The 24,936-nt window shown below is 41.4% G+C and overlaps 1 protein-coding gene across 2 annotated transcripts in view; it reads right to left on the reverse strand.

Annotated features, from left to right (window-relative positions):
* Positions 1–24,936, reverse strand: part of chd3 (chromodomain helicase DNA binding protein 3) — a 116,670-nt gene that overhangs the window by 33,015 nt on the left and 58,719 nt on the right. For both annotated transcript variants that reach the window (XM_059974944.1, XM_059974943.1), the window contains exons 23-32: positions 22,100–22,331; positions 20,028–20,194; positions 18,625–18,802; positions 16,253–16,339; positions 15,245–15,330; positions 13,622–13,755; positions 13,378–13,522; positions 11,686–11,851; positions 6,659–6,768; positions 4,980–5,127 (exon numbers count right to left, since the gene is read on the reverse strand). In XM_059974944.1, coding sequence (XP_059830927.1) covers positions 4,980–5,127; positions 6,659–6,768; positions 11,686–11,851; positions 13,378–13,522; positions 13,622–13,755; positions 15,245–15,330; positions 16,253–16,339; positions 18,625–18,802; positions 20,028–20,194; positions 22,100–22,331 — 1,453 coding nt within the window. The remainder of the gene's footprint in view (positions 1–4,979; positions 5,128–6,658; positions 6,769–11,685; positions 11,852–13,377; positions 13,523–13,621; positions 13,756–15,244; positions 15,331–16,252; positions 16,340–18,624; positions 18,803–20,027; positions 20,195–22,099; positions 22,332–24,936) is intronic.

The raw sequence follows: 24,936 nt of genomic DNA on the forward strand, positions 1-24,936 counted from the left end.
TGTATATACCTGTTCAGTTCCGGTTCCGTAAATAAAAACCCTTGTTAGCTCCAGTCTCTACTGTTTTTATTTATAGTTTTGTTGTGTAACCGGTCACATACACAACAAATTGGCGACAAGGTTAATGAACCTACATCGTACTGGAACGCTGTGTTTTAATTGATAATGGCAATCGGAAGGAAGCCGGAGTTCCGTTGGAGTCAGGAATGTTGGGAGACCAAAAGTCACAGTCGGAGCCGCGGCACGTCCAGGCGAGACCACAGCCAGTGCTGAACCCCAGGGGCTGAGGGTCTGTCTTAGGGAGATAAAAAGGAGCAAGACATGCATCTAAACAGAAGGCGCTCAGGACGTTGAGAAGAAGGTCACATGAGTACAGCAAATTCGCAGTAACTGCCAGGAGCTAGTCAAAAAGAAAACAAGGGGAAAAACGGGAATGGAACACAAAAAGGATGGCATTAATTGGGACTATTACAGCATTTGATAGTGGCATTGAAGACTGGGCAACTCACACTGAGTTATATTGCAATGCCAATGATGTTAATGAGGACAAGAAAGCCAGTGTATTACTTAGCGTAACTGGCACGAAAACATATGGACTGCTTCGGAGCTTGTTAACCCCTGAAAAGCCAGCTGATAAAACGTTCAAGCAAATAGTAGACACCCTCCAACAGCATTTAAACCCCAAATCACTGGTCTTTGCTTAAAGATTTAAATTTTACAATCGGAATCAGAGCAGAAATAAAAGCATTTCTGAATATTGTCAGTTTGGAGCGGGTCTATCAGATGCAATAACAACAATAGGTGCAGGAGTAGGCCATTCAGCCTTTCGAGCCAGCACCGCCATTCAATGTGAACATGGCTAATCATCCACAATCTGTACCCCGTTCCTGCCTTCTCCCCATGTCCCTTGATTCTGCTATCTTTAAGGGCTCTATCAAACTCTTTCTTGAAAGCATCTAGAGAATTGACTCCACTGCCTTCTGAGGCACAGCATTCCATAGATCCACAACTCTCTGGGTAAAAAAGTTTTTCCTCAACTCCATTCTAAATGGCCTACCCCTTATTCTTAAACTGTGGCCTCTGGTTCTGGACTCCCCCAACATCGGGAACATGTTTCCTGCCTCTATCGTGTCCAATCCCTTAATAATGTTAATCGCATTGAGGGATAGGTTAGTGTGTGGAATGTACTGTGAAACCACACAGAAGAAGCTCCTGTGTGAAAAAGACCTTATATTTGAGAAAGCACTAAACATCTCAATAACATTAGAATCAGCTGCATGAGGTACTGCAGAGATACAACAAAAATCTCTGGAATATGCTACGAATAAAATGTCACAACAGAAATGAAGGAAAGAAATGTTACCATTGTGGGAACATGTCACATGACCCTGAGGACTGTTGGTTTAAAGACAAAGAATGAAGGAACTGTGGCAAACAGGGCCACACCAGCAGAGAATGCAAAGTTAGCAAACAGCAGGAAAAGAGCAAAATACAGAGAAACAAGAAACCCCAGGAAGGAAAGTACAACACAGTACACAAAATGAAAAGAAAGTTCTGATGAAAATGTTTCAGACGAAAGTGAATTGTCTTGTCTGCAACCTCACAGCATGAAAGAGACAGATATTGCCAATAAGCAGGATGATGAAGACTACCTGGAAGTAAAAGAGCAGATGTACCAGGGGCAATTGACATCTCTTAAAAGACAGCGACAGCAGTTACAGGAAGGCACTTTGCAGGAGTTTCAGAAAAGGACGAAGAAACTAGATCAACAATACAAAGAAGGAATACGAAATACCGAGCTTTTTCTGCAACCGGAGACAGGAATAAGTAGAAAGGATTAAGAGTATAATTCTCAATGGAGGAAATGATTGGTTCAAGATTTACCTTGTCCAAAAGCTGTTCTGTTTGAATGGAATTGATTTTGTCCTCTGTTAGGTTTACCTTCTTCCCCAGCAACCTGGCTTTCATTTATTTCACCGTCAGTAATTCCTCCCTGAGGCTGGTTGCTATATTGTGGGCGGCGACCATAGTGACAACAAACAAATTAAGGTGGGTAACGCTGACTCCTGTAAGGAGGGCGCAGGAGCCCCCATCTCAGACTGGCCTGAGCCGCAACCACCTCACACAGCCTGGCAGCACCATGAGCGAGGCCACGACAGAGCAGCAATCCGAATAGCAGCAGCAGCAACAGACAGACAAACCCAAATCCCCTGGGGAGAAGAAAGTCATCGCAACAAAGGAGTTTGGAACAGTAATGTGGTTCAACGTATGAAATGGATATGGATTCATCAACAAGAATAATACAAAGGAAGATATGTGTGTACATCAGACTGTTATAGAAAAGAATAACCCACGGAAATACCTCCACAGTGTTGGAGACAGTGAAACTGTGGAGTTCGACATAGTGGAAGGTGAAAAGGGTGCAGAAGCAGCAAACGTAACTGGTCCCGGAGGAATTCCAGTCCAAGGAAGCCAATATGCTGCAGACAGAAATCATTATCGTCTTTACAACCCTTGCCGGCAAGGTCTGCCACATAATTACCAACAGAACATTGAAGGTGGAGACAGCAACAAATGGAGAAAACCAAGATTATATTCAGCAACATTGCCCTCCTTACAGAAGACAGCGTTACCCACTTTACTTTGTTCGTTGTCGCTCTGGTCGCCACCCACAATATAGCAACAAGCCTCAGGGAGAAATTACTGAGCGTGGTGAAATAAAAGAAAGCCAGGTGGGGAAGAAGGTAAACCTAACAGAGGACAAAATCTATCCCATTCAAACAGAACAGCTTTCGGACAAGGTAAATCTTGAACCAATCATTTCCTCCATTGAGAATCATACACTTAATCCTTTGCAGGAAAGTTTCTTTTTGAATATTTTGAATCCTCAACCAATGTGTCTTGCTTTTCACAAAGAAGTTGGGAAACAGCATCAAAACAGAGGCGAATTCTGGCAACAAACTGCAAGGTTTCTATTGTATTTTTACACTTGTGCAGAATGTGCATCTGAAGGAATTCTCCCTCTTGAGCCAGACAGATAGCACTGCAGGTTATCCTTATCCTTAATATCAGCAAAACTGTACTTTAACAGCAGCTTAAGAGCAATGGAACGAACAACAGGATTTCAATTAACTCAAAAGGTCGGGCAGCATCTGTGGAAACGAACAGTAAACGTTTCGAGCCGAGACCCTTCATCCTAGCAGAAAGATGTTAGATGAAGTCAGGTGAATAGGAAAGGTCAAGGGCTGAAGAGGAAGGAATCTGATAGGAGGAGAGTAGATCATAGGAGAAGGGAATGGAGGAGACCCAGGGGAGGTGATAGACAGGTGAGAAGAGGTAAGGGGCCTGAGTGGGTAATATAGAAGAGGGGGAGGGAATGTTTTTTTGCCATGGGGAGAAATTGATATTCATGCCATGTTGGAGGCTACCCAGATGGAGTATAAGGTATTGCTACTGTTATGAATGTACCACAGCTCTGAGGGGCCGAAGGGGCCGGAGCAGCCCCCTCCTTCCGGAGAATCACAAGAGCACTATTAATTCGGGTCTCGGACCCAGGCAAATGAGAGACAATGTAATGGTTTTGGCCATGGCTCTTAGAGACACCTGTGCTAAGGGCATGACTCTGCTACGTGACAGCTACCACGGATATGGACACCCTCGGGCAATGTGGGGGTGGGGATTGCATCACCCTACTTTGATGGACATCTACAACTCTGCAAGTCAAGATAAAAGGGGACTGCAGAAGGCGGTACCCCAGGAGAGAGACACACCAGAAGGACTCGATCGCTCAACGCTCCCGTGATAGCTGGAAGCCAGTCAAAAGCCACGTGTGCTCTGTAACTTCTCTGCCTGGGGAGCGGGTGGCTGATAATACCGAGAAGGACTTCGAACTAATAACAGGGAAACAACGCTCCCCTGATTCAACAGTGTTGCTTCGTCAAAGACCCGGGCAAGTTTTTCCCGTTTTCTCCTCATTCTCTCTGAAACACGTGAAACCCAGCGATTCCCCAAAAAGTCTGACGCCTGCAGACTTCTGAGTGAATTTTATATTTCCAATGGACAATATATTATCCCCTAGACAACAGTTGAGATTATTTCTTAATGATGATTATTGCTATACCCGCGCTTTAGATTGAGTCTTGCCAATGTATATGTTCTGAATGTTTGGTTTAACCTTAATTTTGTGCCCCCTTTATGAATAAAACTTTCGAAAATAGTGCCACCAGACTCAAACGGACCTCTCTATCTTTGCTGGTGAGTTATCCAGTTACGGGATACGTAACACTACTCTGTCCTGAGGGTGTCCTCACTTTAGCACAAGAGGAGGCCATAGACCAACTTATCGGAATGGGAACGGGATTTAAAATGTTTTGCCACAGGGAAGTTCCGCTTTTGGTAGATGGAGCGCAGATGCTCAACAGAGCAATTACCCCCCTTTATGATGAGTCTCACCAATGTAGAGCAGGCTGTGTGGCAGCAAGTCTGAACTGAGAGCACAGTGAAGGCAATTCAGTTTACCCTCTCCACGTTTTCATTTGAGTACTGGAGAATGGAAACCGTCAGTCTACACCTACTACGCATTCAACCAGATCATTAGAAGTACAGAGACTGCAGATGCTGGAATCTGGAGCAACAAATAATCAGTTGGTAGAGCAGCATCTGCTGGGGGAGAGAAGAGGAGGAATTTTTGATGTTTTGGTGCAGAATTTTGCATTACGACTCTGTAAAACTTTGCAGAACTTTGACTGAAAACATCAACAATTCCCTTCTCCGCCATAGATGCTGTTTGACTCCATTTATCCACCACTGCTTCTTACTTCTTGAAACATTTTTCCAGTCTAGAGGGAGTCACTGGAAATCAAACAAAACCTGGGATACTCTCTTTCTTAATCCATTACAATGGCATGCATCAGTGCAAAAGGCTGGTTTATCATCTTTTGGCAATACAATTCACTCCTCATATCTCAGCAATCTGGTACCTTGTTTTTCTTCTTTGGGCATCGGTTCCTGTACTTCGCCCTCTGCATTCTCCTTTTCTTCTTCTGGTGGCTCTTTAACCTCTTCAGTAACAGATGGCTGAGCCTCCGGCTTTTCAGTGGCTATGGGATCTTCTTCTGCACTGGGAGTCTTAAAAGGAATGTGATCACACATATAAATTCAACAAGAAATCCAAAAATGTAATAAATCAAAATGGAAGGCAATCTACAGTATAAGATGCTTCATCAGCTTTGACAAATTGAAAATATTTAACTTTTGTATTTATGTGACACTTATTTATTTAATGATTTGTTAGGAAGTCATTACGTTGGCAGCATGGTTATAAGATTTAAGATGATCATCAGGACTAGGAGAAAAATGAGAATTTGTTTTAAATGAGTTTAATCTGAAACATTGACAAAGTGACTTGATAAAGGTGATTAGCAAATCTCATTAATGGTAATCATGAAACTAAGAACTGGTTCAATAATGCTCTTCACCAGGGGTTCCCATCCTGAGGTCCACGGACCCTTCAGTTAATGGTAGAGGTCCACAGCTTAAAAAAAGTTGGTGGCCCCTGCTCTGCTGGGAATGAAATCGTCCAGTCTCATCCACTCAGGCCTGACAGCAACAATTATGGACAATAAATGTTACTAAATGTTAGCACTGAGAGCACTGTCCATATCATAACAGCAAATAAATACACAAAATGGGAGGAGGGTAGATGGAAATCAGGGCTTTAAGTAGGGTAGGGAGGAATAGGGACAAAGTAGGACAAACTGGATCATTCTTTCAAAGAGCTGGCGCAGATAATGGAATCAAATGGACACGCTCTGTGTAATGCCTTTCCACGAAATCAGAGTTCAAACAACTTTTACATTTCTCCATCTGCAAGTCTGTAGATATTATTAAGATAGTTCAGCAGCAAAATGAATCAAAATATAGAGGCTGAGAGAGAGCACTGATTTGGAAAGCTGTGTGCGTAGTCAAGGTGAGGGGTTACTCATCCATCACTGTGAGCTTTGTGATATTTATGAAAACATGAATTGCTGGGTAAAAGGGATAGAAAAGTGCCATTATAGATACCCCAAAACTGGATTCCAGTCTGAACAATTTGCCCATTACAAGTAGTTCCCATTTGAATTTCAGTCTAAACACAATTGTTTCCTCATATGGTATTATTAAGCCAATAAGTTTTCTTTATAATAGAGCATGATTATTTGCAATCCAATGTTATGACCCCCATTACTTTGAAGAGCAAATCAGAAGCATCCTTAAAGACAGGGCTCCCCACTTCAACCATAAATAGAAACTAGGGAAGGCCATCGGACCTCAATGGCCACTCAACCATTCAAGCACATTTATAGCTGATCATTTACCTCAACACAACTTTTGTGCAATAGCCTACTAACGTGCACTAAAATGGATGCTTTTCCTTTTCTGATTGTGCTCTTTCTTTTAAGAATTGTGTATAATTTGTGAACTTGTATACTTCTTATCAATGTTGCTTATATGTTATGCACCTGTGATGCTGCTGCAGGCTAGCTTTGCACAGACCACCTGAGCATACATGTGCATGTGACAATAAATTCAACTTTTGACCTAATAACTAAAAGTTCATTAATCTCAATCTCAGAAGCTTGCCTTCCCAGCATTTATCTCACCTTCATTTTGGACATACCTCCAATTCTACCTTTTCACTGCCATTCGCTTCTTCCTCTTTGCCATCTGTTAGTTCCTTCTCAGCAGGAGCTCCACTTCCTTCTAACTTATCGCTTGGAGCAGGAGTGGCTGGTCATTCAAAAATAAACATTGATTAGTTACAATTTTCTGGTGGTATATGGAGTAGCTGACTGCAATGTACCTAGCTTAGCAAGGAGATATTACTGTAGGCACATGGTATTTCCATATTTAGCTTTTACACCTACCAACCACAAATTTATCTCCTGAGCCACAACCATCTCAAATTTAGTAGAATGCTTGTTCAACATCCAATACAAGATCAGCCAACGTTTCTGCCAATAATCGATATTTAATATGAAACACATTATATTTAATATAAAACACACATGCTGTCTACAAATCTCACCACAGACTTTCCCTAGCAACATGTCACATCCTAGTAACTACGCGAGTGTGAAGCAACATGCCTTCTGTTTGATCAGGGATGAATTCTGATCACTTATCATTCCATCCATTTCCATTTCAAATAGCTCCTGATTCTAGCCTATCTGTGGCTGAAACCTTCAAGCAAGTCTTTGATGCCTGGAAACAAATTTGAATAATCTAAAAGCAACTACAGCAAATCAAAAATAAAAACAGAAGATGCTGGAAGCACTCATCAGGTTGGGCAGCATCTGTAAAGGCAGGGTTATTGCTGCACGTTGATGATTTTTCCTTAGAACCAGATGTAATGCAAAGGCTGTTCTGATCCAGCTTCCTATCTTTCATATACATTCAAACAAAGATGAAACTCTGCTGCCCATATTCTAGCTTGCAACATCCCTTGTTGCAACTGACCTTCTCTCCGCTGGTTCCCCAACATCTCCATTTCAAGACTCTTATCCTGATCTCAGATTCACTTTGGCCTTACCCCTTTCCCTCTTCACTGGTACCTCCTCCAGGCCAACTATGCTTTATTACCTCTATGCATTTCCTTAGTCCTCCGCTGGTACCTTCAGATGTTGAAATCTTAAGATTTGAAATGGATTCTCTAAAACCTATTTCTTTGATCAAGCTATTGCTTATCATTCCTACTATCTCTGAGATGTGAAATTATACGTAACTGGACTCACCTGGAAACATTAAAAAGCAACAGAAATACAATCTGTTGTTCCTAGTTTAAACCATCAGTATTGCTTTACACCTATCAATTAAAATGGCAATAATCCAGCATCATGCTTTATGGCAGGGGTTTCCAACCTGGCATCCATGGATCCCTTGCTTAATGGCATTGGTCCATGGCATAAAAAAAAGTTAGGAACCCATTTTATGGAAATCCAGTCTGCTTGCTACCTTGGTCACGCATTAATCCAGTGTGCAAGTTGGCGGATTAAGAGTGTAAGTGGGGTGTGCAGAGGGCCACAGTGTGACTGCACACAGACTGGACCGCGAGTCAGGTGTGCAGTTGGGCTAGGTTTGGGGTCCAGAAAACCAAGAGTCAGGGTCTGGACTGCTCATATAATCTCCTCCCTCTTTAAGCTCATGAAATTCTTAAGAAGCTTTATTATACTATAGTGTGACAATGTGGAAAAGTGAAATAAAAGTGTGCTTGAATGTTCCACCCTCCAGAAAATCTTCCAGTCCACCACTAAAGCCCCAAGGCTGCTGGATTATTGGAGCTTTACTGTACTATTAAGTGTACCTGACATTGTGGAACAGTATTACTATACATAGAAGCAATTGTTGGTGGAGTTTCAGATGAAGACACTAGGGCGTACAGGAATGGGATAAATCAGTGAGTAAAGTGGTGTGGTGACAACAACCTTGCACTAAATGCTAATAATACCAAGGAACTGATTGTGGACTTCAAGAAGGGGAAGTTGAGGGAACACAAACCAGTCCTCATCGAGGGTTCAGTGGCGGAAAGGGTGAGCAGTTTCATGCTCCTGGGTGTCAGAATCTCTGAAGACCTATCCTGGGCCTGGTATATTAATTCAATTACAAAGAAGGCACGACAGCAGCTATATTTTAATCAGGAGTTTGGAGAGACTTGGTATGTCACCAACGACTCACTCAAATTTCTACAGATGCACTGTGGAGAGCATTCTAACCGGTTGGATCGCCATCTGGTATGAAGCAGCCACCGTACAGGATCAGAAATAAAACGCAAGAAGTTGTAAACTCAGTCAGTTCCATCATGGGCATTAATCTCCCCAGCATCAAGGACACCTTCAAAAGGCAATGCCTCAAGAAGGCAGCATCTATCATTAAGGATCCCATCACCTAGGACACGCTACCATCAATGAGGTGGTACAGCAGCCTGAAGAAACATACTCAATCTGGCGAGAGCAAAGGGCGTTGGGAATGGTGTGTGTGGAGTGCTGCAAGGGGGCTGTGGGACAGAGAAGGAGTGCCAGAGGTTATGTATATTTTTTGTGACAGCAGTACACATTTGCAAGAAAAAGTTTGTGAACCCTTTGCGGTCACCTGGTTTTCTGCATTAATTACTCATAAAATGTGGTCTGATCTTCATCCAAGTCACAATAATAGACAAGCACAATCTGCCTAAACTAAATAACACACAAACAATTGAACTTCTTCTCATCAATACTGAGTATATTATTTAAACAATCACAGTCTAGGTTAAAAAAAAATGTATGTGAATCTCTGGGGTAATGCTTTCTACAAAAGCTATTTGGAGTCAGGTGTTCCAATGAATGCTAAAGGAGATGAAAAAGAACCCAAGGGTAACAGGAAAAGACCTGCAGAAATCTCTAGAACTTGTTAAAGTCTCCGTTCATATGTCCACTACAAGAAAAGCACTGAACAAGAATAGTGTTCATGGAAGGACACCATGGAGAAAACAACTGCTCTCTTAAAAAACACAATGCAGCACCTCTCAAGTTTGCAAAAGACTACCTGGATATTCCACAATGCTTCTGGTACAATGTTCTGTGGATAGATGAGACAAAATTAAACTTTTTGCCAGAAATGCACTTTGCTATGTTTGGAGGAAAAAGGGCACTGCACACCAACGCCAAAACCACAACCCAACTGTAAAGCACGGTGGAAGGAGCATCGTGGTTTGAGGCTGCTTTGCTGCCTCAGGGCCTGGACAGCTTGCAATCAATCAGTGAACAACAGATTCAAAATTGTATCAAGACATTTAACAGGAGAATGTCAGGGTAGTGGTCTGACATCTGAAGTTTAATAAGAGGTTGGATGATGTAACAATGATCTGAAGCACAAGAGTAAAATAACAACAGAATGCTTTAAGAAGAAAATTTGTATTTTCGAATGACCAATGACCAAGTCAGAGCCTGGACCTTAACCCAATTGAAAGGATGTGGCATGCAAGGTATCACAGAAGTACTCACGAATTGAAACAGTTTTATATGGAGGAATAGTCTAAAATTCCTCCTTGCCTTTGTTTAAGTCTGATCAGCAGCTACAGGACACATTTGGTGGAGGTTATTGCTGCTAAAGGAGGCTCTACCAGTTATTAAATACAAGGGTTCACATACTTTTTCAAGCCTGGACTGTAAATGATTAAACAATGTGTTCAATAAAGACATTATTCTCCATCTGACTTGCTGGCTGTTAATATTACATGTGCATGGTATCTTCTGCACCTGGTGCATAGAAAGCAATGTTGCTGTCTTTAATTTAGTTTTAAGACCATAAGACATAGGAGGAGAATTAGGCCATTTGGCCCATCAAGTCTACTCCCCCATTCCATCATGGCTGATGTATTATACCTTTCAACTCCATTCTCTTGCCTTCTCCCCATAACCTTTGATACCTTTACTAAACAAGAACCAATCAACTTCTGCTTTAAATACATGCAATGACTTGGCCTCCACAGCCCTCTGGCTAAAGGAGTTCTTCCTCACCTCTGTTTTAAAGGGATGCCCTTGTATTCTGAGGCAGTGCCCTCTGGTCCTAGACTACTTCAATAAAGGAGAAATCCTCTCCATCACTCTATCTAGGGGTTTCAATAGTTGACAAGTTTCAGCCATAACTCAGTGTTCCTGCCAATTTCTAACTGTGCTACCATGACATCTACTTTATTCCATTTACTCCATGCATTCAAGTATAACACCTTCAGTTGAGTATTCATCACCCTTTTCAATTTTGCCTCCATGTTATTGGAAGTGAAATTCTTATCTTTTTGTTTAAACTTTTGTCTTTTTATTAAAAGTTCCAAACAAACTTTATTCTCAAAGTACATACAAGTCACCAGATACAACCCTGAGATTAATTTTGTGGGCTATTCTGCAAATACTTAGAATAGTAACTATAGACTTGCTGGGTATGCCTGCAGGAAAATGAATTTATTCAGGAGTCTTATCCTCACTTTTCCCCTCCCCCCCCCACTATCTAGTTTAGACACACTTTGACCCACCCTAACTGAATACAATGTTGCCCTATCAGTTGCCTATGCTTCCTCACAGTTTCACTAAACAATGCATCTACTGGTATACCAAATGTCCCATCCTTTGCCCTATCATTCTGGTTCCTATTCACCTCCCAAATTAGTTTAAACCCTCCCTAAAAGCTCCAGCAAATCTGCCCATAAGGATATTGGTCCCCTTAAAAGTTCAGGTGCAACTATTCCTTGTATAGGTTATCTCTTAACCATAAGAGATCCCAATGATCCTCCAATTTTCTACCTACTTCCCAATATTCTTCCTTCAGGACTGCATCCCTTTTCCTACTTATGTCATCTGTACCAATAAGAATCACAATTTCTAGCCGCTCACCATCCCCCTTGAGAATACTGGGGACCTGATTCAAAGCATCCCTGACCCTGGCACCTGTGAGACAAATACCAACCCAGTGTCTCTTTGACTCCATAGAATCTCCTGCCTGCTCTTCTAATTATTGTATCTGCTATCACCACTGCACTCCCTCTTCTCCCCCTTTCCCTTCTAAGCCACAGAGCCACACACAGTATCAGTTTTGACTTGGAAATTGCATTCATGTACATACAGTGTATTAATGTATATCAGAACACTGTCTTCCATATGTCCAATCTGCCAATACCTGGTTTTGAAGTGCAGGGAGTGTTGCTGCAGCTGGGCTCCGGGGTTGTTGTTGCTGTCTTTACTAGTGGAGATGAGGCTCTGGATGATTTCTTGGAATCAGCACTGATGTCTGGCATGAACTCTGGCATGCTCCACTTCCCGTTGATGTGTTCAAATTCCTGCACCTAGTGCCAAAACAAATAAGAAACGAGTGCTCTAACCTCGAGCAATCCCATCACAGTCACCATGCACTGGGGACAGTCTAATCAGGATAGAAAAGCATGGAAGGGCAGGACAACAATAATAAATTACATTCCATTTCCTTGCTCATATTGTTGGGTGTCAAAGTAACCAGAAGTTTCCTCGTTACTCTGGGTCATGAGCGACATGATCAAGTAGTATATCCTGCCCACCTTTAACTGCTCCGTACCCAGAGTTAATTCAGCAAGGAACTATAAGTACATGCAAGCTCAAACATTTGGTAAGTCCTTATGGACTAGTTTGGATATACTTAATGACAAGGTCTAGTTTTCCCAAGTTACAAATGACCAGAACTACTTCATTGAATTTGTCCAATCACCATGACAAGAACCCACAACTGGCTGTGCATCTGAGAAGACAAATAACTTGGCTGGCCCTACCACTGACCCAGGCAGAGGAAGGGTTTCATTTAGCAGTATGTCAAAATAGCCTCATCAATATTTTGTATTCGGAGGATGCAATTTATTGCCTTCAGCACTATATCTGGCTTAGGAAAAGTTTGCATACAACACTGCCAAGATACAATTACTTGTTTAGAGATACAGTGCGGATCAGGTCCTTCTGACCCACTGACCCATGCTGCCCAGCAACCTACAGATTTAACCCCAGTCTAATCACAGGCCAATTTACAATGACCAATTGGACTACTAACTGGTACATCTTTGGACTCTGGAGGAAACCAAAGCACCTGGAGGAAATCCATGCAGTCATGAGTACAGATGGAAATGGGACTGCACTCTCAACTCTGCCACCCAGAGCTGTAATAGAATCGTGCCCACCGCTGCACTACTGTGATTAACATTTAATTCTTCTGAACAATGCACTTAGACACTTCAATAATGTCGGTGATGTTTTGGGCAGTTATGACTACCCATTGTAGAGCCCTCCTGTCTTCCACAGTTCAGCTTTGTACCAAGCAGTGACGCTAGGATGCTCTTTACTCTGTATCTGTAAAATGACATGAATATTGAAGAGAGCTGGCTTTGCACATCAATGTTCTCAGAAAGTAAAGGTGTTAGTGAGAGTTGTGTGTAATGTGCACTCCTATAAGTTTAAAACTGCTTGCAATTTCCACTGCTAAGCCATAGTGGTTTTATTGACAAACATATTGATGAGTCCAAAGTGGCAGGAATGGAGTTTCTGATATGTGCCATCATCAACCATTCAAAGCACTTCACGCTGATTGGTGTCAGTGCCACCAGTGACCCGACACCACATAGCATGCCAACAACTCACTAACCTTAATCCATAAGTCATTGGAACCCATATGTCTTTGGAGGAAATCCATGCAGTCACAGGGAGAACATATAAACTTCTTACAGACAGTGGCAGGAATTGAACCTTGGTTGATGAAAGCTAGCACTATAAAGCAATACACTAACTCTAACACTACTTATCATATTGATTCCTACACTCTACTCCTCATGTGGATTCTCTCATGGGGTCTTACCTTCTTTTTCACCAGTGACATGACACCTATTCTGGTCAGGACTTGCTGCCTTGAGAGACCCTCACGAGGTACTCCATCTGCAAATGTTTCAGCACCATCAGCTCCAGGTTCACACAAATGCCTCATGAACAGGGATACGTAGGCCCTATGAACAAATACAATGATCTTAGAATGCTCAAATAATGTTTTGTTTTTAAAATTCACAACAGGAAAGTTTTCAATGTGAAATTAAAGGGTAACGTACTTGAACTCCTTCTCGCTCTTGCCACGGAGGTCCCTGACCAGCCATTGAGAGTTGAAAGCATCCTGAGGTGGCATCCCCCATCGCATCACTGCATTCAAGAAAGCCTTCCTCTGCCGAGTGTTAAATCCTAACACCTGTCGTGAGAAGGGGAATAAAGACAAAGGATGGACATTTTAGCCTCGGAGGTGGACAGTCAATCAACCTGTTTAAATGCTGCCCATAGTTGAAAACCCAGCATAAACTCTTCACTATTCTACAACCCAGTCCCTTCTCTTTTTCAACAGATTCTGCCCATACCTGCTCGAGGGCTGGAAAAACAATTCTGTTGCACCCCAGGAGATTTGAGGTCTGTCTCAGAGGTCTGTCTGTTACCAGAGATTAAAACAGAACTTTCCTGGTCAAGTGTAGGACCAGGCCATGGCATCCCTCCCTCAGTTATTTGCCTTTCTTGTCCAAAATATGCTCAATGAACCAAGATTCTGCCATCAGTAAAGCCAAAGGTGGTCATTAAATAGTCACTGACAGTCCCATTTTACTCTCACTCGCCACGATTGTGCTGTGGTGGATTTCAAGACAGATGCACTTTAATCTGCTTGGGGAATTCACTCACAGTTTTAATGTTTGTCTGGTATGAGAGAAGAGGCCGAGACTCAAGACCTATTCTAGGAAATCAAGACAGTCAAGTCAGTGACTAATTCCCATGAGTAAGGCTATCATCACTTGGCATCAATTCAAGGAAGACCACTATATTAATTACCTATCCATCTCTTTCTTTCTCTCTTATCCACCTCACCATTCTACTTCACTCACACACATCTAACACTCATAATGGCCAATCTGATTTACACTACCAATAGCTACTCCATATCATTTCACTTTCACTCAGTCCGTGGTTCAGTGATGGTAATGAAAGCCTTAGAAATACTGACATAGCTCCAAAGCACAACTGAGAAGACATAAGCTCATGCATAGTGTGGTATACTGAGCATAAATTTTCATGTATAATGACTGCTCAGGTGAAGCTTTTTGAGCTACAATATACAATTTGGTAAACCTGCCCTAGGCAAGTCTGAATTTAATTATCCTTCAGGCTGCATATCAGAATCCAAGGGAAAATGCTGAAGACACTTCTTTCCTGCACTCTGGCCACTCTACTTCTTGTGACAAGGTGATGCTGAAGACACTGAAGGTCTTTATCAGGCTTTTTCAGGTCCTACATTTTGTATTTTTGTTCAATTACTCCTGTGCCCCCATCTCTATTACTGTCAAATAACAGAAATTTTCATGTTATCAATGTTATGTCTGAAGTTGTGGAGAGCCAGAACAGATTAGTGACCTTCCTTTGTGCTATTAATGAAGTTGCTACATATCATGCAACCAGAGGGAAATGCAGTTCACATCCAAGATAAAGTTAGAAACCCAAAGACTCTGCTTCTCTATTACCCTAACCTGTTCAATATGCAATGCAAGTTAACTGAAACTTTTAGCACAAGTGGCTGTCACCTGGCCCACTATATCTGTGCTGACTATTTACAGGTGGTAGTAGAAAGGGAATAAACTGTCCTGGGGAGGGCAAGGGATTGTCTCCCATTTCTCATAACAACCACTACTGATCACAGTTACCTCAATGTTCCCACCCACTCGAGCCAGCAGTGGTGGAAGTGGTTTGTCCTTCTCCCCTCGGAGCTGACGCTTAGACTGTCGGCGGCCTTAAAGGTAGAAAAGGGAAAACATTTACAGAAAGACTTTGATATTGCCTGCTTTTGTGTGTCTTGTTAAGCAAACAGTGCAAGTTCAACCTACATGCAGTCTCCAAAACACATCTATATACAATTCCTTTGTAACATATAGGGTTCGTACTCCCTACATAATCCTTACCCAGCATGTAGGGTCCACATGGTCCATCTGCAACATTAACAGTCAGACTCCCTGTTACCCGAAGGGCATGCACTAGTGACAAACAGTCCCAATGCAGCACACAGAATAGGCACCTGCATGGATCTAAGTCTGCACACAGGGTCCAGATTCATATAGTCTGAGGACATTTGGTATGTCACCAAAGACTCTTGTAGTTTTCTATAGGTGTAATGTGGAGAGCATTCTGACTGGCTCCATTATATTGGAATCTCCATAGCAGGTTGTAAAGGATCATAAGAGGCTGCAGACAGTTGTAGACTTGGCCAGTACCATCATGGGCACAGCCCTCCCCACCATCAAGGACATCAAGAGGCAGTGCCTCAAGAAGGCGCAAGGAGCCATTAGTACAGACCCACACCATTCAAGCCGTTGCCCTCTTATTGTTACTTTCATTGGGGAGGAGGTACAGAAGCCTGAAGACACACACTCAATAATTCAGGAACAGCTTCTTCCCCTCTGCCATCAGATTTCTGAATGGTCCATGAGTACTACCTCAGTATTCCTTTCTTTTTCGCACTATTTGTTTTGTAATTTATAGTAATTTTATGCTTTTGCACTGTACTGCTACTGCAAAACAACAAATTTCACAAAATCTAAGTCAAGATAATCTGATTCTGACAGACCCACTGCCCATCTCTACTACCTGCTGAACCTCGGACAAAAATAAAGTACAGATTGCTGATCCGAACTGAGGAACAAAACGTAAAGAGAGACCTTCAGGCCTTTCATCAAAGTCTTCGTCCTCTTCCTCCGAGCCTACTGAATATTCTGATTGGTTGTCTGAAACATCATCCTGCCAGTCTGCAGCAGACAAAAAAAGATCAAAAAAAAAAGAAAACCTTGTTTATTATTTGTCTTCTCAAATTGTTACTTGCTTTTTCTCAGTACACATGATTGCCTGCACTCCCTCAGTTTAGGTGTGTCATGCTCATTAACGCTCCTTCAAGACAAAGATTGAGATCAAAGAGGAGATACAGGTTGGTCAGGTAGGCCGAATATATTCAATTCCACTTCTGTACCAAAGCACTTGCAAGATTGGTCAGGAGTTCATCTGAACATGGTGATGCACAGAATTAAGATACAACTAGAATTACACAAAAGGTTGAAGAGGAATTAGCAAATAACTCAGGTCTCCACAGTGCAGCACCATCTGATAGGTACATACGTATAAAAAAAAGTTGATGGTTGACACAGATCTCGGAGTTTCTTGCTTGGTCCCACACTGCTCATTAGAGGAACACCAATAACAGGTAGTGCAAGAGGTTACCTTGATGTGATTAGCTTTAAACCAACCACTGGGGGAAAAAAAAACTACATGGATTCACTTTCCTTCTGAGATCTGCTAGGCAATAATAATCGCCTAGGGAAAGACAAAGGGAATTTGAACATTTGTCACCTGCACTGAGTCTGTACACTGCTCTATATTTAGCTTGAACATTATTTCACTTCAGCAAGGAAGAGCCACCAAAAATGGACTGGACAAGTTAGCTAACTTGTTTCGCACAAATGATTCAATTGTCAATAGCATACAAGTAAATAACTTGTCTTTGTAAAGAGTTTGTGACATAGGTATGTCCAAAAAGGTTTTTTTTAAAAAAACACCCAATTGTTTTGTTACCATTGTACTATACTCCTCACAAAATGTGGTATGACTTGTTCAGTACTAACACTACTTATGGTTTAATTTCAAATTTTCAATATCTGCACTTTTTAATTTTTTCCCCCCGTCACAGTCAACAGCCAGCATGTTGAAGAGACAATGCTCAAAAGGCAAGGAGTTTTAGGGACTGAATTCTTAGCATCTAAAGCAGCAGTTCTCAATCTTTTTAATGCCATGGACCCCTACCATTAACCAAAGGGTCTGAGGACCCCAGGTTTTGGAACCTCTGATCTAAAAGAATGGTTTTCAATTAAAATTATGGAAACCCAAAGTGCCAGAATTTCAGAACAATGATTTGAGAGGCCAAAGAAAACTAGAAATGTGATGTAGGTGCACAACAGAGTTGGAATAACTCACTCCGTCATTTAGTACCAGGGATTTTGCTACAGAAAAGAAATCAAAGCTGCTAAGGAGATGCACAAGGGTAAATATAAAAAAGCAAAATACCTAGTGTGAAAGTAACCATATGAAAATGTGCAAATAAGTGGAAATATTTCATTATAACGTAATAAATTAGCATGATTTGGTGTGTACTGTCCCAAGAGCGGCAATTGCCAAGTTTGCAGAACACCACAACATCAAATGAACATCTTGTTTTCACTAATGATATAGAAGCCTGCAGTCTGACTGAGACCCATTTTCTTACTAACATTTTCTAGCATCAAGGTTTTTAAGACATGCCCTTACAAAGGTCAAAGTGGTGCAAAACATACCATCTGCATTGAGATGAAAACTGGACCCATCCCCAACCATGGAAATATCAATCACAATGTTAAATAAAATTACAGAAAGCAGGTTGCCCTCTGAAGCCCTTTTACGAACAGGTTCTTTACAAAAAGAATGATTTTACAGCTTTTGTTGTGAGAAAAGATTCAAGAAATTGAGTACATTAGAACAATCATCCCAAATGGCTGTTAAGAATTCCATAGAATGCTTTGATAAAAATAAATGGGGATCAATGAGTTGGTGATATACACTCAATGGTCATTTTATTAGGTACCTCCTGTATCTCAAAGTACTGAATGGGCACTAAATGTTTATCATCATTTAAGATCAACAGCAAAGGAGCAAGGAAATGGGGAAAACAATGATTATAAAATGTCCAAACAGAATATAATCAGAAGTGGATTTATAAAGGAAAGAAAAATGTTTTAAAAAAATAAGAAAAATGTGATAATGAAGCAGTCAGTAATGGACAGGCACCAAAGGTCAAATGGTAAGTTCCTCATAGGTTACAAAATTGTCATATATGAATGGCAACAGGCCTGTAGTTTACAAATGATTTCCACCATAGCTTCCAGTCAGAGCTATATACGTGCAGGTAAGGATTCTTAACTTCTAACCAACTAGTCTCAGGACTCCCTTCAAATAATGTTCTATACAGAGAAGTCACTAGATGGTAAAATCAAACCACAACGCTGATTACCTTGATCCTCTTGGGCAGCATCATTGTAGTTGACCTGCTTGCGGACCCGCTTGCCCTTGCCCAGGTTCCGTGCCAAGTCCTCTTGTTGCTGCTCATAGTGGTGACGCAGCAACTTTTCCCAGTAATCAGGATCGACATTCTCTTCTTGTTTGATAATTTCTCTCTCAATCTCCTCTTCCTGCAGGCACACAAAAATAAGCTCCATAGCAATACTGCACCAAAGACCAGCTATCAAAAGCGGCTGCATGGGAACAACTTGCATAGGTGAACGCCATGTTAAGGACATTCAAGTAACAGAAATCAGTCCTTGCAGAACTCACTAATCACTACTCAAAAATCTCATCTCATGGGAATTTTGAGCGGCAATTTTTATTTCCAGCTCACTTTGCTTGGCGCATGTGCAGATGATGTGGTTTTGTGTTATGGAATATCACAAAATGGACTGTTCTGAAAATGGAGCCTCCCTTTCATAATGTGGGAGTTGCCTGTATACAGACTTAAGAGGATCTCTAACATTTGACTCTTGGAAAGAGCACGTAAGTGGCAAAATAATCTCAACGTAATGCATATTGGCAGGAAAAATAGTAAAGCATGAGAATTGAGAATTTAAGTGGGTCAGTAGAACTAACGAGACCCAGGAAGAAGAGGTTGCATGAGATTAACAAGATTTCAATAAAATGGAAATGGCACAAGGCATTTTGTTTTAAGAATTGAAAAGCCAGAGATGGTGGGGCAGATGTTGCACAGAATTATGGTCAAATCTGTTCTCAGTCTGACACATGTGAAAGGCAGATTCCACAGTGAAAACTCAAATATATTCTTCTGTTGCAGGTAATGTAAGAGACCAAGGGAAACTAAGGTGTCCACTGGCACAACCAAATAGTACAGATTTCCTAGCTGCCAGTAGAACTTTTGAGTATATACCAATTTAGACTAATTTAAGACCCTAACCTACATAAATATGAACTATAAAAATAAAAAAAAACCCTTGCTAGAAATCAAAACCTAAACTGATCTAATGAAGTATCCCAAACTGAAATGTTAGTTGTCCTCTTCCTCACAGCATAGCTCCAAACAAGGAAAAGTATAGTAATGAAAGGGTGAGGTGAAGGAAAGAAGAATGATCAACTCATGCAGACTGTTTGGCAGAATAGTTTCTTACTTTGTCCTGTGAACTCATGTTAACCTGTACCTAAAAATCAGGGGGCTGGGTACAAATATCCCATGCACTGGGAAGAGACAAGGCAAGAGAAATTATGAGCCCGAATGTCAGAGTATTGCAAACTCCACCATGAAGCGGTACTGCTGATACCACTAATATTGTCAGAAAAATATAATTTTAGATTTTAAATTTCCCATGTAATTTCTGAATTATCACCCCTCACTCCATTAGCCACTCTTACCTTGTCCTCCTCACGGACAACATACTGAGCCACCTTGAAGGAGGTCAGGTATTCATTCATGCTTTGGATATCGGTGTCGTCTGTAGCATCTTGGTTCCTATCCAGCAGTCGGTCAATGGCAGCCCCATCATAATGAATGACACTACTGTCCTCGTCTCGGTTATCACCTAAAAACATATTGGAAAGAAAAGGTAGGAACTACAAACCTTCTCACACATACACAGAGCAGCGACGCACTTGGGGTAATGTGGATATAGTTTATGAGGGTACAGATGCCTCGAAGGTTCCTTCATTTCTCCATTTTATCAAGACGTACATGAACTACATCAAACAGTAGTCAAATTACTGGAGCACTACCAGGACACTTGGACTATTGGTCTAGAGCAGGGGTCGGCAATGTTTACCACTGAAAGAGCCAATATGGACCCATTTCCCACAGAAAAGAAAACACTGGGAGCCACAAAACCCGTTTGACATTTAAAATGAAATAACACTGCATACAATGGTTTTTCTTTGCCTTTATGCTATGTATAAACAAACTATAATGTGTTGCATTTATGAAATTGATGAACTCCTGCAGAGAAAACGAAATTACATTTCTGCATGCAACAAAAACATTTTGAACTCCGAAAAAAAGACTTTGGGTTGAAGGTTACTCCATAGGTAGCCTACCTTGGATCGAAGAATTAAAAGAAAGCGCGCACTGGCGGGTGTCAGGCATTGGCATTGGTGATGTATATTAACAGCGATAAAAAACACGTTGTAGCGGTGTAGCGCTACACGCAGCGCTAAAATAAAGACACTACAGTCAAAGGTAACTTTATTCAAACTAAACAGCCTTGATTTAAAGCCTCCCTCAACCCGTCCCCGTGGGTGCGGATGCTCCAAAAGACACGTACTCACAAACCCCCGTAGGCTATCTCAGCCGGAACGGTGGCTAATTGTGAGTCGGTTTGGATGTGCCAGGAAATGGGGTCTCCACAACGTTTTTAGATTGTACAAGATCACCATAATCTTCAAATTTCGAATTACATTTCAAAAACTAACAAACCACGGGGAGCCGCAGCACAGACATCAAAGAGCCGCATGCGGCTCCGGAGCCGCGGGTTGCCAACCCTTGGTCTAGAGTCATAGCAAAGTACATCACAGAAACAGGCCCTTTGGCCAATCCAGTCCATACTGAACTATTTAAACTGCCTACTCCCATTGACCTGCTCTGGGACCATAGCCCTCCATACTGCTGCTACACAAGCTTCTCTTAAGTGTTGACATTACCTCTCAATCTTCTACATTCCAAGGAACACAGTCCTACCTCCTCAATCTTTCCTTATAACTCAGGTCCTCCAGACCTGACAAACCCTTGTAAATTTTTTGTGCTTATGGGTTATCCAAAGAGAAAATTCAATAGTTTGAATAACCTTAAAGTAACTCACCATTACCTCCAATCCTCTGCATTTCTTACTAATTTGCTGATTGAGCTATACAGACTGTTACCGCATGAAAACAGATCACTGGATCCAAATGGCCAGTGACTGCTCCATACTCTAAATAAGGCTTGTCACCACAAAGTTCTCTAACCCCACAGGGAATCATTGTAAATTTTTTCTTCCCTCTCAATTGTCACTTCACTTATATGTAATAGTACTACTCAGCTCAAACCACTTCATTATTCCGTAGATAAAAAATGCTTCTTCTGAATTGTCTACTGGATACATTAGCAACAACTTACATTTTGAATCCTTAGTTTTGATTTTTCTGAAAGAATGTAAGAATGTTTAACTTAAATTCAGATTGCAATTGCAAACCCTCAGGCAGCTTTTGTCCCCTTCAACATTTTCTAAGTTACACTAACTTTGGAATTCCCCACCCCCCATTATTCATGCAGGTTCTCGCTGTGAGATATGGAAACCGTACATGCTTCAAATATGCTGCACAAAATTGATACAATGATTGTTTGCAAATTCTATTCCTGTGAAAATCAGCAATTTCTTAGGGGGCAGAACAGCTACTCCCTTTCCCACTGGCCAATTCCACTTCTTTGTGTAATACTCAATTTTCCTTTGATAACTTACCTTCAATATCTCCTTTAAAGAGCTCCTCAGTGCCAAACTTCAGTATATCATCCAGCTCCTGCTTGCTCATGCTCCCAGTCTTGGAGCCAAGGCCAGGTCGCACAACCAGATGAGTGAGCATCATCTTCCTCTTGGCCACTTGCGTTATTCTCTCCTCCACAGAAGCTCGAGTGACAAAGCGATAGATCATCACTTTGTTTGCCTGGCCGATGCGGTGAGCTCTGCTGAAAGCCTGAAGAACAAACAGCAGTAAATTCAGGGGCCAAAGGAGTGTGCGGCAGATTGACAGCAGCCTTTAAAATTAGTCATTAGGAGGCCACAAAACTCTCAATTTTGCATTCCTACTTACTTAAAAGTGCTTGAGTTGTACATTTTTATAGCTTTGCTTCATTTCCTAAATTCTAAACGGAAGTCCCTCAGTCCTGACTTTGAGAGGTCAGCCAGATAGGGACAAACAAAAAGCAAGACAGAGAAGGATAAAAAAAAATCATTGACATAAAACACAAACTCCTCCTCTAGCCCTACATACTCATTTGTTAATAGTGAGGCAGATAGTGTTAGGCTACCAACGATATTCACCAGATCAGAGTTGAGCAAGCAAAGTCAGATGGAATTAATCCTGAAAATTGCAAGGTAATGCATTTTTTGGTGATCTAATTATGTTTGGAATGCACAGTGAAAGATATGGCCTAAGGAACAAGAGTACAAGTCAAAGGATCCTAAAAATGGCAGCATAGGCAGATTAGGTAGTGAAGAATCTACACAGGATACCAACCTTCATCACCTATGGACAGTTGCGGTGACTTGGGGGGGAGGGAGGTGCTCTGGCTAGAGGTATGCAAATTACAAGGGCATAGATAAGGTAATCAATGGAAAACGTTACCACTTAATGGAAGTCTTAAGGTATAGGTTTAAGGACAGAAGTAAGAGGTTCAGTAAGATCAGAGGAAGATTTTTTTCCACTCATAGGGTGGATACAATCTGAAAAGTCTGGCTTGAGATGGTAATAGAAGTGAGTACTCTTACAATGTTGAAGTATCTGGATGAGTATTTGCATTGCCAGACCGAGAGGCAACAGACCAAGTGCTGGTAAATACTGGTAGAAGGGTACTTGATGATCAGTGTAGACTTGTTGTCTAACAAACCCATTTCTCTGCTGTTTCTGGCTTTGAGATCTTCCAGGATTCTTGGCTTTTATTTCACTATATCTGTGGTTTCCAACACAACTAAGCTTAAGAATACAAGAACATGAGTATATTGGAGTAGGATCATCAATGCAATGCACCTCAAGGCTGTATTTTTAGCTCCTTGCTCTATTCTCCATACGTACATAACTGTGGTTAAGCACAGCTCCAATGTTATATTCACATTCTCTAACAACAGCACTGTTGTTGGACAAATCACAGGTGATGATTAGTTAGTTTACCTGTTTGAGATGTTTGTTTGTTTATTTATTTATTGAGATACAGCATAGACTTGGCCCTTCTGGACCTTCAAGTTGTGCTGTCCAGCAATCTCCGATTTAACCTTAACCTAATCACGGGACAATATACAATGACTAATTAACCTGCTATCTGCTACATCTTTGGACTGTGGGAGGAAATCAGAGCACTCGGAGGAAACTCACATGCCCATGGGGAGAACGTATAAACTCCTTACAGGCAGCAGTGGGAATTGAACCCAGGTCACTGACACTGTAAAACGCTGTGCTAGCCACTATGCAACCATCAGATACCTAACTGAGTGATGCTGCAGCAATGTTTTGTTTAAATTCTGGATATTAGTATACCAGAAGACCTGAGAAGGGTCCTGCACATAAATACAATCACAGGGCAGGCATATCAGCATCTTTACTTCATTCACCGAAACAAATTCCTACCAGTATACTGTTGAAGGTTTTGCGACTGATTCCATCATGGTGTAGTAAGGTCATTCAAATGTGCAGCAGGAATGTAAGAAGCTGCAGAAAACAGTGGACTCTGCCCAATACATCACAGGCACATCATTCCCTGCCATCAATAGAATCTAAAGGAGATGCTGCCTCAAGAAGGCAATATCTAAAGATCAAAGTTAGCCATGCCATATTCTTACAGCTATCATCAGCATGAGATAGAGAAGCCTTAAGTCCAACACTACTAGGTTTAAGAACAGCTACTTCCTTTCACTCAGTTCTCCAACCAGCAAGAACCCCAATTACCACTACAGTTTAACAATACTATGAATTACTCTGATCACTTTGCAGTAAAATGGGCACTTTTCGTTGTAATTAATATATTTTTTATATGAACTGCATAATTAAGTTTTCTTGTGAATGCTGCTTTCTATGGTCCTATATGTCTGTGGTGCTGCTGCAAAGCAAGCTTTTAACTGCACTTGTGTGCAGGGTACTTGTGCAAATGACAAAAAATACAACTCAACCAAATCCCACAAATCTGCCTGGTTATCCAGTAAGTACATGGCTAAATCAGTTTCAAGCCTCAACTACTCTTCTGTGTTAGTTCCTCAATTCCCTTAACGTTCAAATATTTACTTCCTCCTTAAACATGAGCTATACTTCATAAATCTCCAGGGTAGAGAATTCCAGAGATTTACTATACTCTGCAATAACAATCCACAATAAGGAAAATTCCCTATATCAGGTTTCCCATAAAGCTGTGACTGACCAGGTTTATCCAATAAAACTTTGGGAGACAAAATAACTAATTGGAGGAGACTGTTTGAGGTATCTGCATCATCGTTAGCCAGCAGTCTGAAAGGTAGTCCCTTTGCTTAAGAAAGGTGGCAAAGAAAAATCTGGGATCTATAAAACAGCAGTCTAATATATGGTAGACGAGTTA

This window comes from Hypanus sabinus, chromosome 7 (genome assembly GCF_030144855.1).
Source record: "Hypanus sabinus isolate sHypSab1 chromosome 7, sHypSab1.hap1, whole genome shotgun sequence".
Lineage (NCBI taxonomy): Eukaryota > Metazoa > Chordata > Chondrichthyes > Myliobatiformes > Dasyatidae > Hypanus > Hypanus sabinus.